At 37.9% G+C, this 16,275-nt stretch overlaps 1 protein-coding gene across 2 annotated transcripts in view; it reads right to left on the bottom strand.

Annotated features, from left to right (window-relative positions):
- The window catches only part of RPS6KA5 (ribosomal protein S6 kinase A5), an 87,669-nt gene that overhangs the window by 47,350 nt on the left and 24,044 nt on the right, over nucleotides 1-16,275 (bottom strand). For both annotated transcript variants that reach the window (XR_003987629.1, XM_030451561.1), the window contains exons 4-5: nucleotides 12,922-13,037; nucleotides 11,969-12,076 (exon numbers count right to left, since the gene is read on the bottom strand). Coding sequence is in view for 1 of the 2 variants with exons in the window: in XM_030451561.1 (XP_030307421.1) it covers nucleotides 11,969-12,076; nucleotides 12,922-13,037 (224 nt within the window). In the remaining variant the exon portion in view is untranslated. The remainder of the gene's footprint in view (nucleotides 1-11,968; nucleotides 12,077-12,921; nucleotides 13,038-16,275) is intronic.

A 16,275-nucleotide genomic window follows, 5' to 3' on the forward strand; every position in this document is an offset into this window, starting at 1 on the left:
TAAACTGCATTCAAACATCATGTGCTACTGTTCCAACAGACACTTGGCTCCTACAATCCTACAGCTTACATTATTAACAATAATCTCTGTGCAAACATATTTTAGTCAAAGGATTATCCAAGTATTCACTGAAGCTATTCTTTTCAGCATTCACAGTTAGGACCTGCTTCTCCAACTCCATGAAAGGTCACCTTTGACACAGAACAGACTGCTTCTATTCGCCAGCTACTTAATGCACAAATACTTATTAACTATGCAGGACTACTACCCTGAACATCAGATATGGCACATTCTGAAACTATAAGTTATGATTTGAGGGGGCAGAAGCTAATTTTACAGTATCAACACAAGAACCTAAAGAAAGGGTGTTGTTTAGAACCCTGATGGATCCAGGGGGGTGAACACAGCAGGGTCAGTATTCCTTTTCATCTCCTACTACCCCTATAAAAGTCAGGAAGAAGAAAGTTGCTGCTTTGCTGCACTCAGAGATTGCCACGTGTTCTGCAGGATCCAAATCCACTGGGTGTGGAAAGAGCCTTGGACCCTTCTCCCAAGTCCATTCTGCTGCCAGGGATTTTGGGACTCATATCAACAATCAGCAAGATTGGTCTTTTCTACATATTTGGGTATTTGTTCTTTGTCACAGGTGTTACTGTCCCTTCCTTGTTCAATTAAATCTGTTCTAGTTTTATCTTCAAACCTTATTCCTTATTCCCCTTTATCTAACAGAAAATAATTCTGTTCTCTGGGGCTTGGATTACCCTGACCACTAAACCAAGACACTGTACTTCTATCATATTCCTTTGAACCATGAAACTTAATTCCTTAAATTAATTATGCAACCTAAATAAATAAAGCAACCAAGCTACTTTTCTCTAAATGTTCCTTAGTAGCATTATGTCTCCTCAAACAGAAATTCCTTCACCATAAAAGCAATGACAGAACATGGTCATAAGGCTAGGTTAAACCCGAGAGTACATAATTTATAGGGTAAGAATTTCAAGAAATGGAAACTATACATGAGAGAAAGGGCACTCCCAGCTATTAAACTTTAATTCCTTGTGTTCTGTACTCAGGTCAGCTAGGCTGATTAGGGGTCTGGAGAAGAGGTTCAACAAGGCAAGGCTGAAGGAGCTGGGACTGTTCAGCCTGGAGGACAGGAGGCAGAGGGGACACCTTGTTCTCTACACCTGACAGGAGGCTGTAGTGAGGCAGATGTTGGCCTCTTCTCCCTGGTGACTGGCAGTAGGACAGGAGGTAATGGGTTCTGGTTGTGCCAGGGGAGGTTCAGATTAGATACCAGTGAAGAAATTTTTCCTGAAAGAGTGGTGAAACACTGGAACAGGCTGCCAGGAAGGTGATGGAGTAGATGTGGTGCTTTGGGAGATGATTTAGTGGTTAAGGTGGTGAAGGACTGATGGTTGGACTTGATGTTGAAGGTCCTTCCCAACCATGATGATTCTATGATATAAAGTATCACACAGACATAAGTTAATAGCTTAAGAACTACTCCTTTAGTGTATTTAGTATTTTAAAACTACAACAAAACTAAACCCTGGAAACACCAAGTGCCACTGTGCCAAACAGCCTCTAGAGCTAGAGAATCAGAGCTGCAGTGTCTGATGGCAGTAACAACTCTGTGACTGAGCAGCACCTAGTGACACAGAACAAGAGGGTACAATGGAACAGAACAGTACCCGGTAGCCAGACAGAAACTCACTGAAGGCATTCAGAGCTTCTTTAATGCTCTGAACATTCAGGACTGACTGTCCAGAAGTCCAGTGAAAAATTCTCCAATCCAGACAAGAATTACTTACTGGCTCATGTCAAAACTATGCTTTAGCTACACAATAGTTACTACACAATTTGGCTAAGTTCTTCCACAGACTTCAGGAATATTTTTATGAGATTCCTATGTTTGTCCATATATGTGTGACATGGTCAATTTAACTGCTTCATTCACTTTATCTGACTTTATCATTACAAAGGATTCAGTATGTTGTGACACAGCAAGACAAGAGGAATCCTTAACTGTTGCTGAAGGTAATCTCAAATGGCACAGCAAGCTTATACACCATCTTTAAGTCAAGGACAATTCCTCCTTACTCCATGGGTATTAAAATTCTCCATACCAAATTGGAGATCAGGTATACACATTAAAAAAAAAAATAAAAATCAAACTGAATAAAATCATGGTTTTGCTAAAACTCTGTACATCTTGGGCCTTCTCTTTAAGCAATCACCTAACAGGTTATACTTCATGTGACGATTTAACGCTATGTAAATCATGTGAGCTACTACTATGTCTCCAACTTCTACAAAATTACTCCCCAAATAAAATCTATCAGTCCTCTGTGAAAATGCCTCACCTACAATAAATTTGAAGCAGTCTGCATGCAATATGTGTGACAAAAAGAACAGTCTCCAAAACATTTAAATTTTCAAACCATTGTTTTGAAACTTGTAAAGTTATGACCATGATAAAGAACTTGCTCTGAATTCTATTTAGTGAATAAACACTCCAGCACATGAAAAGATGTAATCATGACTGTTATTCAGAAGTACTTTCAACCCAAGATTTCTTATATTACTTGCTGCTTGGCATGTGATCATTTCTTGGGAGATAATGATGTTAAAAGAGGAAATCTTCACACAGGGGTAAGACTCACAATTGGGGAAGCAATCATATGGAATAAAAATGAATGGTACATATCATAACTTTTTTACACCACAGTATTGTAATTCTTTGCACAAATGGGTGCATTTCCAACTTAGGTTCGAGTAAAGAAGATCTGCAGGGATGCTGTGCTTTTGGTTCTCAAGATCAGGTTCTCAAGTTCAGTCAAGATGATTGCTTGCTGAATACTGCAAGGAAGTTCAACATACAGAGAATCTTCATCCTTAAAGTCATTAATGTTCCTAGGAACATCAACCATATTCTAATGAAGGAAACCAGAGACAGTTCTCTCTCCTGAAATGATATATCAGTGCAGAGACTGGTGAACAAGAGGCTGAGCTTCAGCCCTACAGAGAGGGATCTGGCAGTTTTTTAGGCACTCAGTATGAGCCATCAGCACATCCAAGTGGAAAAAAAGAACCAGCCATTCCCTGGGTACATTAAGAACATCATAGCTAATGAATTTTAAAAAAATATTACTGTCCTACTACACACATCATTGGTGCAGCCTCAATTACTGTGTGCAGTTTTAGGCTCCACAATATAAGGATATAAAAATATGAGAATGTGTCCAAAGTAAGGCAAAGGACTAGAGACCACAATTTTAGAATAGATAAGGATAATAGTTTTTTTTCAGCAAAAGCAATGGAGATGGAAGGGTAACCTTACTGTTGTCTACAATGTTCTCATGATGGAGAGTGAAGAGGGAGGTGCTAATCTCATCTCTGGTATTTGGTGATAGAAAGCAAGGGAATGGCTTAAGCTGCATGAGGGGAAGCTCTCTGCTTGCACTAATGTGAGGAGCACTCTCCCTGTCCTGACACACAAGTCAAGAACCACAGGTCCTCTAGAAGGAGGTTATAAGACTTAAGAAGAACTTAAGAAGAGGGAGAGTTCTGCAGTATCATAAAGTTATCAGCAAACTGTCTATAGGCTACTGGTTAAGCGAGATATTAGAGTTCCCTCAGAAAGTTTAAGGAGAAAACCAGGACCATAGGGTAAATCAAAATATGGTCATGAATGGAAGTTTACCTGCAATGTTGCAGAGGCACTACTAGAAAGCTGAATTAAATATATTTTGCATTTCAGGAAAATCACAAGTCAAGAAAGAAAAGCCTAAATTCCATGCAGAACCAGGCCCCATATTTCCAGTGAGCCTCAGAAGTCATCCTATCTGAAAGTGATTTTATTGATATTTACCTCAACAAAAAAATGCACCATTTCCATGGAAAACAGATGTTATATTTTTAATCATAATTCTAATTGTCCAGTATAAAAATAATTAGTCTCAATTTATGAATGCATATGAAAATTCACAGAAAAGACCTCTCAAGGTTCAAAGACACGATGTAGGTTTAAAATGAAGCACAAAAATTCTATTCCAACAAAGCACACACCACTCTGACTGGTTTCGTTTCTTTTCTTTTTTTTTCCCCCCTCATTTTTAAAGAAAAAGTCATTTCTTTTAGGAGCCTTCCAGGTGATAAAACTCAGGTGTAACACTGGATAATTAAGCTGTCCATATTAGAAAGAGTATGGCTTCAACCAAAAGATCTCTCAGCTACAGACTGTTGGTTCTCTAGCTGTAACTGCAATACAGGACGAAAACTATGCCCTCTGTAGGAGACAGAGGACAAAGAACAAACACAAGAAAAACATTTAAGGGTACATCAGTTAGACTGCTCTGCTGGGTTCAACCAAATTATAACTAGAGTAATTTGGCTGGAAAGGAACCTTAAAGATCATCTAGTTCCCATCCATCTGCCATGGAGACATCTCCCACTAGACCAGGTTGCTCACAGTCTCATCCAGCCTGGCCTTGAACACTTGCAGAGAGGGGGCATCCATAACTTCCTGAGCACCTTGTTCCAGTGTCTCACCACTCACAGTAAAGAACTTCTTTGTTATGTCTAATCTAAATCTAACCTCTTCCCATTTTAAACCATCACCCATTGTCTTATCATTCCATGCCCTTGTAAAAAGTCCCTCCCCAGCTTTCCTGTAGGCCCCTTTCAGATCTTAGAAGGCTGCTGTAAGGTCTCCCTGAAGCCTCCCTTCTCCAGATACAAGATCCCCAACTCTCAGCCTGTCCTGGTAGGAGAGATACTCCAGCTCTCTGATCATCTTCATGGCCCTTCTCTGGACTCACTTCAACAGCTCCACATCCTTCCTGTGTTGGGGGTTCCAGAACTGGACACAGTACTCCAGGTGGGGTCTCCCAAGAGTGGAGTAGAGAGAGACAATGACCTCCCATGACCTGCAGGCCATGCCTCTTTTGATGTAGCCCAGGATACCATTAGCACTCTAGGCTGCAAACACATTGACAGCTCCTGTTGAGCTTCTCACTTACAAAGCCCCTCAAGTCCCTTTCCTCAGAGCTGGTCTCAGTCCGTTCACAACCCAGCCTGTATTTGTACTTGGAATTGCTCTGACCTTGCACATGGTTTTACTTAACTTCATGCAGTTTGCACAAGCCCATTTCTCAAGTCTATCAGGGTCATTCTGGATGGTCTCCCTTCCCTCCAGCATGTCAGCCACACCACACAGCTTGGTGTCATCAGCAAACTTACTAAGGGTACACTCAATTCAACTGCTCATATCTCCGAAAAAGATGTTAAACATCACTGGTCCCAGTACCAACCCTTGTCACTGGTTTCCATGTGGACATCAAGCCATTGACCACTACTCTTTGAGTGCAACTGTCCATCCAACTCCTTATCCACGGAGTGGTCCACCCATCAAATCCATGTCTTTCCAATTTAGAGACCAGGATGTCATGGAAGACAGCATCAAATGCTTTGCACAAGTGGAGATAGATGATTTCAGCTGCCACTAGCCACCTTCCCATTTTCCCTGTGCCTTACCAGAGCCTTAAGGAGGATCTGCTCTATAATCTTGCTGGGCAGAGATGAGATTGACTGACCTGTAGTTCCCCAGCTCTTTTTTCCCTTTCAAAAATGGGGTCCATGTTTCCCCTTTTACAACGGGAACTTCATCAGATTGCCACAACTTCTCAAATATGATGGAAAGCAGCTTTGCAACTTCATCTGCCAGCTACCTCAAAATCCACAGATGGATCTCATCAAGTGCCACAACCTTGTACGCTTGCAGGTTGTCTCAAACCTACTCTTCTCCTACAGTGGGCAGTAATTCTCAGATTTATACAACAGTTACACTTGCTTCCACCATGCAGTGCCATTTTAATTGTACAACGAAGTCTTGAAACGAGTTCCTGATAATGGATTTGTAAATCAAGTCACTAAGAAGAAATAAAAGAAAACTCTTCATTCTGCAGGCAAAAAAAATTCAGAAACAGCACATTATTGTGTGGGAGGAATGCAAGTACGGAGCACTGTCATCCCAGATGAACATTTTGTACTAGGTTCTTCTCAAAAATCCAATTTTTGGAAGACGTGCTTTCTAAAGCATCATTCTTTGAGAAGAGAGGTAGCAGTACCAGAAGAGAGAAAAATTGTACACAAAGCAGAACTTGAAAAAATCCTCTTTCATTAAGTAGAAGCAAAATTATAAGGTGTAAGAGAGCACTGATTGTGGAGGTAATTCTACAAGCTGCCACTGCAATCGTTCTAAAATTCATGTTTCAAAAGGAGAATGTAAATAAAAAATGCATAGGAGTTGCTAAATAAATACTTACAGTCTCAGGGAGCACTGGCTGTAAAAGGTAGACAAGTAGGTGCAGACAACTTTGCTCAAATGCACCCCAACACATGTGATTCTAAATTAATTTACACACAGCCAGAAGTATCTGCTCACTGAAGTTTTTCACACCTAGTTGCCCAAGTAACCCAAGATGTAAAAAAAAAATTTAAAAAAATTCAAAAATCTATGAGAAAAAAAATTAAAATGGTAGTGTTTGACCCCCAGAAGATACTTTTTCCTTAGGAAAACAGCAACATTTTCCAATGTTGACTAGCAACATATTATTCCAGGATCCAATAGAAAATATGAGGCTCTTAACACTTGGATCTGCATTTACCCCAAAAAAAGTGATTTTTTAAGTGGTATATTGCAGTAAGAAAACAATATTCTTAGAACAGTCACTGTCAGAAATCGTGATCAGTCTTGAAAAAATTCTTAATAACACTGAAATTCTGGCATCAAAATCTGGACAGAATGTACTTTGCACTCCAGCCTTCTGCATTACTGCTCCATGCTGGGAAAGCACAATCATCTTTGTGATAAGGACTGGAAAAGGGATACCTCTTGAGCAGTCATCTGATCCTTTATGACCTAATTTTACAGTAAAATGAGTCCAGTTCAGTTCTGTGCCTTTAGGATGCGTCGTATTTTCTGAATATTCAATTTCAGGGCACCGAAAACACCAACGGAAGTACACCAATTAAAGCAAAGAAGTTTTTGCCACTGTTTCATTTCCTTTTACAAAATAAAAGAAACAATGACTATTTGTCCAGACAGACCTATAACCAATGTTAACTTTTGTGGACTAACTTCCCTATTCAGTTTACTTCTAGCTTTTTCCTCATTGCAGAAGTGTAAACCTACTCCTTACAACTGCGCTATGTCTACGCTGTTGAACAGTTGTTTAATAAGCAGATTGTCTTCTGCAGTATGAATTTTTGTAATTCATCGTCACAAGAGAATGTTCAGTGTTCAGATAATGTACTATCAGATTTCAGTGATCAGATAGTATCACTTTAATTGAACAATTATAAAGGATCTTTTAAAGTTAAATGCAGAGATAATTTAGCAGCTCCCTCAAGTGACATTACAGTTAACACCACAAAACAAGAATCAAGTTGTAGTCACTTCCTTCTTTTCTAGACTGCCTTTAAACCACTCTAAGAATTTGTGCATATCTCTTCCTACTTAATCTACCAAAATACACAGTAAAGAAAAAATGAGAAGGTGGCTAATGAAATTTCCTTTAAAATATCTTAATTATATACTAATTTTCTTTCCAGAACAAAATGATCGCTAAGCCAGCTAATAAAGAAAAGCAAACAACACTTCAGCAATGAAAAGCACCTAGCAGCTAAACTACAGTTGCAGCTCTGATCTATAGATTTTCAGATGGGAAAACAATAGCTTACCTGAACTAATCATTCTATACATCAGACAGAATTACACAGATACCCATCCAACTGACTTACACTGCAATTCAATCATCCCTCCTTCAGAACAGCTACTCCTATATGTTGTTTATTAATGAAAACATTTATAGGCTCTCAGATTGAGGATTGACAAGGTTCAGTATCTGACAATTTTCCTTAAACTTCATTAAGCAAACAGATTCGATATGGATATGGTATTGATACTGGAACGATACAGATTTGATGGATGGACCACTTGTTGGATGAGGAGCTGGCTCCACCCAAAGAGCTGTGATCAGTGGTTCAGCATCCAAGTGGAGATGTGTGACAAGGGGTGTTCCTCAAGGGTCTGTACTCAGACCAGTGATGTGTAACATCTTTGTCAGTGACACAGACAGTGGAATTAAGAGCTCTCTCAGCAAGTTTGCTGACAGCACCAAACTGTGTGAAGCCAACACACTGGAGGGAAGGGATGCCATTCAGAGGGACCTGGACAGGCTGGAGAAGTGGACTTGTGCAAACTGCATGAGGTTCAATAAGGCCAATTGCAAGGCTCTGCATATGGGTTGAAGTAATCCCATGCATGAATACAGGCTGGAAGGAGAATGGATTGTGGACAGCCCTTAGGAGAAGGACTTGTGGGTGATGGTGGATCAGAAGCTTAACATGAGTCATCAATGTGCACTCGAAGCCCAGAGAGCCAACCGGCCCTTGAGCTGCATCAAAAGAAGCACAGCCAGCTGGTGAAGGAAGGTGATTCTCCCCTCCATTCTGTTCTTCTGAGACCCCACCTGGAGTCCTGTGTTCAGTTCTGGAGTCCCCAGCATAAGGACAGAGCTCCTGGAACTTGTCCAAAGGAGAGCCACTGGAGCACCTCCCCCATGAAGACAGAGTAAAGAAGTTGGGGTTGTTCAGTCTGAAGAAAAGGAGGCTTCAAGGTGACCTTATAGCAACCTTCCAATATCTGAAGGGGGCTTACAAGAAAGCTGGGGTAGGGCTTTTAACAAAGGTGTGTAGTGAGAGGACAAGGGGAAATTATTGAAAATAAACTTGAAAAGGGGAGATTTAGGTTAGACATGAGGAAGGAATTCTTTAATTTGAGGGTAGTGAGACACTGGAAGAGACACTTGCCCACAGAAGTTGTGGCTGCCTCCTTCCTGGAAGTGTTCAAGGCCAGGCTGGATGGGGCCTTGAGCAACCTGGTCTAGTGGAAAGTCTCTGCCCATGAAGGGGGGGTTGGAAGTAGACGGTTCAACTAGATGGTTTAAGATGTCTTCCAACACTAGCCATTCTTTGATTCTGTAAAACACAAACCCTCAAAATATGCAGAAGATGCATACTAATGCAGAAGACTTGAATATTTCACCATACTCTGGAAGAAAGCATACTAGATGGGATATAATTACCAAGCACAATGCTAATTGTTATGCATAATCCTACAGAATAGATACTACAAGAATATGTTCAGATTCATTTTCCAAAGAGATAGAGTTCACTATACACACTGAAGTAGGATTTGTAGTGCAGTTACAGAATTAAAGGAAATGTGAGGAAGAAAAAGGATTTTAAGAATCAAGTAGCATTTTAATTAAAAAAACTAAAATTATAAAATTAAATTAAAACACATTAAAATGAACATGCTTCAGGAGCTCTTAAAACCACCCTACTTTCAGAGTGGATCTGTAATTCTTCCATGTGATAAACACTTTCACATAACAATTGTAAAACAAGATACCTGGGGACACCCACTTCACACTCACCCTTAGTAGGTGCACAGCAGAAATCAGTATGTTTCTGTTTTCCTGTAAGTCACACGCATTTGCTTCCTTTCAGACAAACAGATCTTAGGAAAACCAGATTCTTATCTTTTCTTTGCTGAATAGTAAATTAATCTGCTACAGTTACTATAGCGAATAAATAGTACACCCTTTGTATTAGAAAACAAGGTCTGTTAGATTCTAAACTTGCTCAGATACCTGGAAATACTTAATCATCAGATTAAAGCAGGGATATTGAAAACATTGAACTAGGATGTTTCCTAGCAGTATTCCAAACTACAAAACTGTCAGAAATACATAAATACAGAGTAAATAATTCTCTCTGATAAGAATTGTAAACACAGTACATGCTTTTAATTACTGATAGTTTTATACATTTTTAATAGCCTAAATATATATTGTTTCAAAAAATACAATTGCAATAGGGGGGTTACTAGACTAAATTTCACTTGCATAAATATAGTTGTTTACTTGTTAAGTTATTTTAAGAAGCTGGGTAGGCTATGGAAGAAATGTGGAGGGGAAGAAAGGAACACACACTGACTGCTCTAATTTAATTGCAAGTTCTACACTATTATCTGACTTATGCTGTTGTGTAAGTTTATTTAGAAGTGCTGCCCAACCAGCATGGAAACAAATATAAGCTGCAATTCTACAGGCAAATTTTACCACTTGTAAGTACATCAGTTCAGAAGTGTAAGTTAAGTATCTTTTGTAATGTAAATTAAGTGTTCTAGTAGTAGCTTAACTGTTTACAGAGAACACAATATGAAGTCAATTTCTATGTGTAAATGGGTTATTCTAATAACGTTTTAGTTCAGGAGCTGAATTACAATAGCACACACAAAACCTAGTCATGTGCAAACCATTTCCTAGATTTTTGAGAGCAAATGATACAATTGCAATTACTTTTTTCCTTACAAGAAACACTAGAAAAGTTGAGATTTTTCTGACAGAAAAGACAAATACATAATGTGAAGGAGGAGGAAAAAATGTGATTAAATGAAGAGATATCAGAGGTATATTTGAAAACAGAATGGAGTCAGAGGAACTAACATTAAATTAGCAAGCAGCAAGACCACATTAGTTAATGACTGGATAAAGAGGAATCTGATTCAGAATGTGGAAAAACAGACAGCTCTGATATTTATCCCAGTCCTCCCCTGTCCCTGCACTGCTTGTAAATGATATCCCAAAGGTGAGCACTGACGTGATACAAACGTATTTCCCAAAACCATATTTTGAGACTGAAAAAGTCAGTGATTCAGGATTGTCTTGATCACAGGAAAGATTTCTGCTTCATTCAACTTTTGGCTTAAAGACTGGTCTTTTTCTTCTCCCACTGGTGCAGTAACACCATTTCATGTACTTTATCTCTTGTGCCAAGCACAGCTTCTCCCACACCTCTACAAAGGTCTTGTTCCTCCCTAGCCACACCTTTCACTCTCATTCCTTCCTGCTGAAAACAGAATGTCTCTATGCCTTTCTTTGCACTGGAAAGGCAAACTGCTCCTAATCCTTTATCACACCAGTTGAGCCTCCTCTTGGAGATTACAAGATCAGAATATTCCTTTTAATTTATCTGTACTATTTCCCTATTAGAAACTAACATTTTATGTATCTTTAAATGGTACCTTCCAAATCCTACCAGACTCCATTTGAAATGCAAATACTCTAGAGGAAACTACCAGCTACCTATTTTTAGAAAGCCTCTCTACTGCTTCTAACAAAGAGTTTTGGATCTGCAGTCCCAGTTTTCAATACCTCTGATATAGAAAATGAAACCCAAAAAATCACCAGTTTTCAGTTCTCTCAGAAGGAAAATCCTGCTCAATTGCAACTCTTTGAAATCTAAAAAGCTTACATGGAGATAAAACTGTACTTTACAAATAATTAACAACTAACATCAACAGTCAGAGATCATTATGTTAGGTACTATGCACATATTTAACAAGAAATGAGCTTTTAGCTTAAAAGCTTGCAATTAAGGTTATCAAAAGTGACAAAAAGACATCAGAAAGAGACGAGATAATAATACAATCATTATTATTAGCATAAAGAAGAGTCATAGCATACCATTTGCCTAGTCACTGCAAAGTAGTAGCACAATAAAGCATTTTTAAAAAGGTATCTGAAAATGACAATGTAAGTGGCTTTCCGGCCTGATGTGGAATTCTCCTTTTTCACACAAAGGGCAGCAGTGGGGAGCATGAAGGCGTTTCAGGAAACACTAGAACAGACAAAAATGTCTGACAACACTAGCAAGCCAAAGACCAATGAAATGGAAGATCAAAACCCAGCGAAACAGACTACTAGATTTTGTTCTGTGAAATAAGAGCCTAGAATGAAACTCTTCTCCCTTTTCAAATGTGTTTATGATTTCAATGAGACAGAATCTGACTGTGATCTCACTAGGTTCTGTCCACACTTCAAATGCTCACCTCATCAGTAAGAAACTCCTTACTCAGACCAAAGTCTGTCAGCACCACATGGCCATCAGAATCAAGCAGAATATTCTCAAGTTTTATATCCCGATATATAATCCCCAACTGCAACAGAATATGAAAAAAGTATTTCCAAATCAGTGTAAGCACATCTGCAAGACAACACTGAATGCATTTAAATACTAACTAGTGAACTCCTATTATTAAGTTAAACTGATGTCTGAAGGTTGCACCTCTACAAGTTCCACCTCTTACAATTTTAAAATGCCTTTGAAAAAAATAACTTAGAGCAACTTAAAATTTTAAGACATTAATGCAACAGTGTAAACTCTGATAATTTTTAATGCCATACTGTATTCTTTTTATCTCAGTGATTGTTGTCGAGTGCAAAACTCAGTTTGAACTTCACTGAGAAGGAAAGTGTATGCTTCTGTAGTATCTTCTACACAATACATGTATGCTTTTTAATTGTCTACAAATTTATTTATTACCTCTGAAAACTTCAACACTTTTCATGCCTACAGTTGTCTGGAAACTTCTTAACTCTGCTGTTTAATTGTATCAAAACAAGGACAACTGAAGAACAGTGCAACCCAAACACTGTTCATGTTGACTACAATTAAGTTTTACTGTCACACATTTCATAAGAATGTGTATTTACAAACAGTATTTGAATAGCAACTCTTCACACTGAGGACAAAATCTTGTAGCTTTAATCTGATTCACATGAATAGACACTTCACTAGGTAGTATTTCTAATGATACAACTTGCATCCCATTCCCAGGAAATTACTTTGAATTTTAAAATATTTAAAAATACATATATTATACATGTTTTATATATATATATATATATATATATGTATATGTATTCACCTTACTAACTTTACATGATGTGAAGAATACAATTGTAGTTCCACAAAATAAACATGAGGATAAAGATACTTTACCTTGTGGAGATGTTCAAGTGCCAATACGATTTCCCCGATGTAAATTTGCACCTCATTTTCTGAGAATCTTTCTCTGTGTGAAAGGTGAGTAAACAATTCTCCTCCATTTATATAGTCTAAAAAGTAGAACAAAGAACTTTATAATTTCCCTTTCTCACAACTTATTTTTCATATTGGAATATTGAGAGGTATACTTTGTAAGCTATTTAATGAGATGTTCTGGAATCAGATGCTTTTACTTTATTGTAACTCTAATGTTTCACCATGTTGTACAATTTCCTTCTTCAGGAACTGACAAATGAACACAATCAACTCCTAAATTACCATCAAAACCATAAAATAAGCCTCAGATTATAAAGATTAATATTTTTTGCTATGTAAGACTTTTAGTTATGTAGGAATATAAAAGGAGTAAAAATGATAACTACAAATAGATTACTTCTACATTTTTCTGAAATACTTCGGAGTAACAAGGGAATTTTCTTGGCAAAATTTACTGGTGGACATTATTTCCACATACATTCCCTCATAGAAATCACTTTCATTCTTTGCAGGCTATGACACAAAGGTTTTCCCCATAATCCAGGAGAGGGAACAAAAAGTAATTATCACCAGAGAGCTCCACTGCAACAAACACATTTTAGAGGTAGAGCTGTTTATGCTAGCAATAAACATTAAAGTAATCGATTTTTAACCTCAGAGCCCCCGTATTATATTTCAGGTCAACATATACACAGCAGGGAACATGCCTCACAACATCTTACTCAACATTTTGTTGAATACAGCTTCTATAGATGCACCAGTGTACTAGATAAATCCATGAGTAAGAACTGAATTCCTGGGCACTGTTATAAGGACCATGGCAGCTATAAGCCAAAGCTGCCACAGGAGTGGTAGAACAATTCTAATTCTATTTAGCTTACAACACTAACCACAACCCAGTGCAAATAACCAGCCTTCAAGTTCTTGGTGCTAGATCAAATGTACCATTGACACAATAGGAAAAATATAAGCATATCAATTACTTCAATAGAAACCTGATAGCTTGGGGTTTTTTGTTTGTTTTTTTTTTTTTTTTTTTTAAAGTATTAGGAGGTCAACCCCATATGATGAGCTCTGTACAGAACTGGTACTCATGTGGATACAATCACTTAACCTAAAAACCAGAATCAACTCCAAAGCCTGTATTCTGGAAACATGACAAATGCAGCTGCACATCTGCACTTGATCCAGACTCAATTCACATGGCTATGGCATCAAGAATTGTACAAAGCACTGCACAGACACTCCAATTGGAAAACCTCTTGAAACTCAAATGACACATTGCTTTTATGCCAAAATAAGCTAGGTACAAAAACAAAGCCAGAGACTGGTTCCCAAAAGTCAGCAGCCTCTGAAACACGAATTCCAAACCTAAACCAAAGAAATAATTTACAAAAATGTACATAATGAGACAAACTTGCAACAAATAGTTGGGGTTTTTTGTCAGCGAGGGTGAGAAGCCCAGTTGAATTATAAGGTAGCTCTAGGCCATGTTAGATAGAAGGTATTTTTGCTTTTAGAAAAAGTTATTAAAAGAAAATGTTAAAACCCCTCTAATCATTCACACTATGTTAAAAAAGAAGGAAAAAAAGGACCCCAGAAAAAAACAAAACACAAACCCTTTAATTATGCATCAGCTTTGACTTTCTTGCTTCAAACCACCCTTTCTTCAAAGATCACCTTAATACTGTGCTATGGTGGGCATATGCTCAGTCTTCCCTATCAGCTATATAATATTCTTCAGAATTACTGGGCTCCCTCCTCTGACTTTTGTGAGAATGTATTGTCAAGCTTGTAATTCTCATTCCATTTAAAGGGGTTTTTTGCCTTGTAATTATCCTTGTGTCACCTAAATTTCTCCATTACCACGTATTTATATGTATTAGGTATTGTAGTTCGGCACCTACGTCCATCTCCCCCTTTTGCAGGGGAGATGCAAAATATGGTATGCAGGCTTTCCCCTTTTGGTTTGCTGTTTTGTTTTAAATACTTCTAATGGTATCTAAACTGCAATCCAGCAAAAATATCTGGATTTAAAGAATGGTACTACAACATTTATAACACATGCTAACATTTTGCCTCACTCCTTCTTTCAATTTTCCCAAATAATTAAATCCATTACAATTACAAAAAGGAAAAATAAGGAGCTTCATTACTACAGCTTAACATTAAGGAACCACAAAGCCATCAACGTACTTGTAATTTTCACTCATTAGTATTTTCCAGTCTGTGACAATATTTTACATATTTCTTTAATGTCCTGGTCAGAGGAAGTGGTAAAAATAACAATTTTCAGCTCTTATTTTCAAAAAGAGTGAATACTCTATTTAAGCCTGACATCTTCAGACACCTCCATTATCTCATGGTAGTATATGAACTAAGTTATGTGCATAGAACACCTTCCTAAGAATTTAAAGCCAGCGGTGTAGATCCATGTAACATTAATAAAATGTTATTAATGTCAAAATCAACCTGTTAATAAAAGTTAAATAAATGGAAGTTACAAGCTTAAAGGAATTGCAAAGCTAGTACTTCAATTAAAGGACCACTTAATCCTTCAAATAATTCACTAAAACAATGTATTCTTCACTCAGGCATTGCCTCTTAACACCCAAAAAGTGAACCATGCAAGTATCTCAATAGTCAAAGATCAAATAAATTTTGGCAACCAGTGCTTCCTGAAGCAGTAAGGTTTATAGCTGATTTTAATACTCTCTTCATCTCCTGAAGCATATGTTCCTTACTATCAGAAGAAAAATCCCTTTGCCTTCTTGAGAAAGAAAGGATTCTTCAAAGGCAATGAAATTGAGAAATAAACCAAAAGGAATACAATTCCTTAATCTCGGGGTCTTTCCACAAAACACTGCTGTCCTGAAACAGAATAGTGGCAGGGAATATAGAGACTGGCACATTCAGAAACTATAACCAAGCTGAAAGCCCTAAGAAATTTCCAGTCTGTCTTCTGCCAACCTTGTGAACTCCACAGAACAAGATGTGGTTTGTCATATCAAAATGGAAAGTAAAATGGCAAAGACAGAAGTGGAATGTCCTATTAAGGCTTGCTATACAATAGTTGATTAGCAAGCACCTCTCACCAATTACGATATATGGAAGGCACTGGTAGGACTTACCAAATGAAGCAATGGAACGTGTAAAATAAGACACTGATCCCCAACACAAGTATTTTCACCACCATTTAACAGCAGGAAACCATACCAACAACTTGCAGACTCCACTATTGTAAGGAACTTGAGTAGAAATAAATCAAAGTGTAATTATCTTGAACTGGCATCACTCACAGTATGTGCACAT

Source organism: Calypte anna, chromosome 5A (genome assembly GCF_003957555.1).
Source record: "Calypte anna isolate BGI_N300 chromosome 5A, bCalAnn1_v1.p, whole genome shotgun sequence".
Taxonomy (NCBI): Eukaryota; Metazoa; Chordata; class Aves; order Apodiformes; family Trochilidae; genus Calypte; species Calypte anna.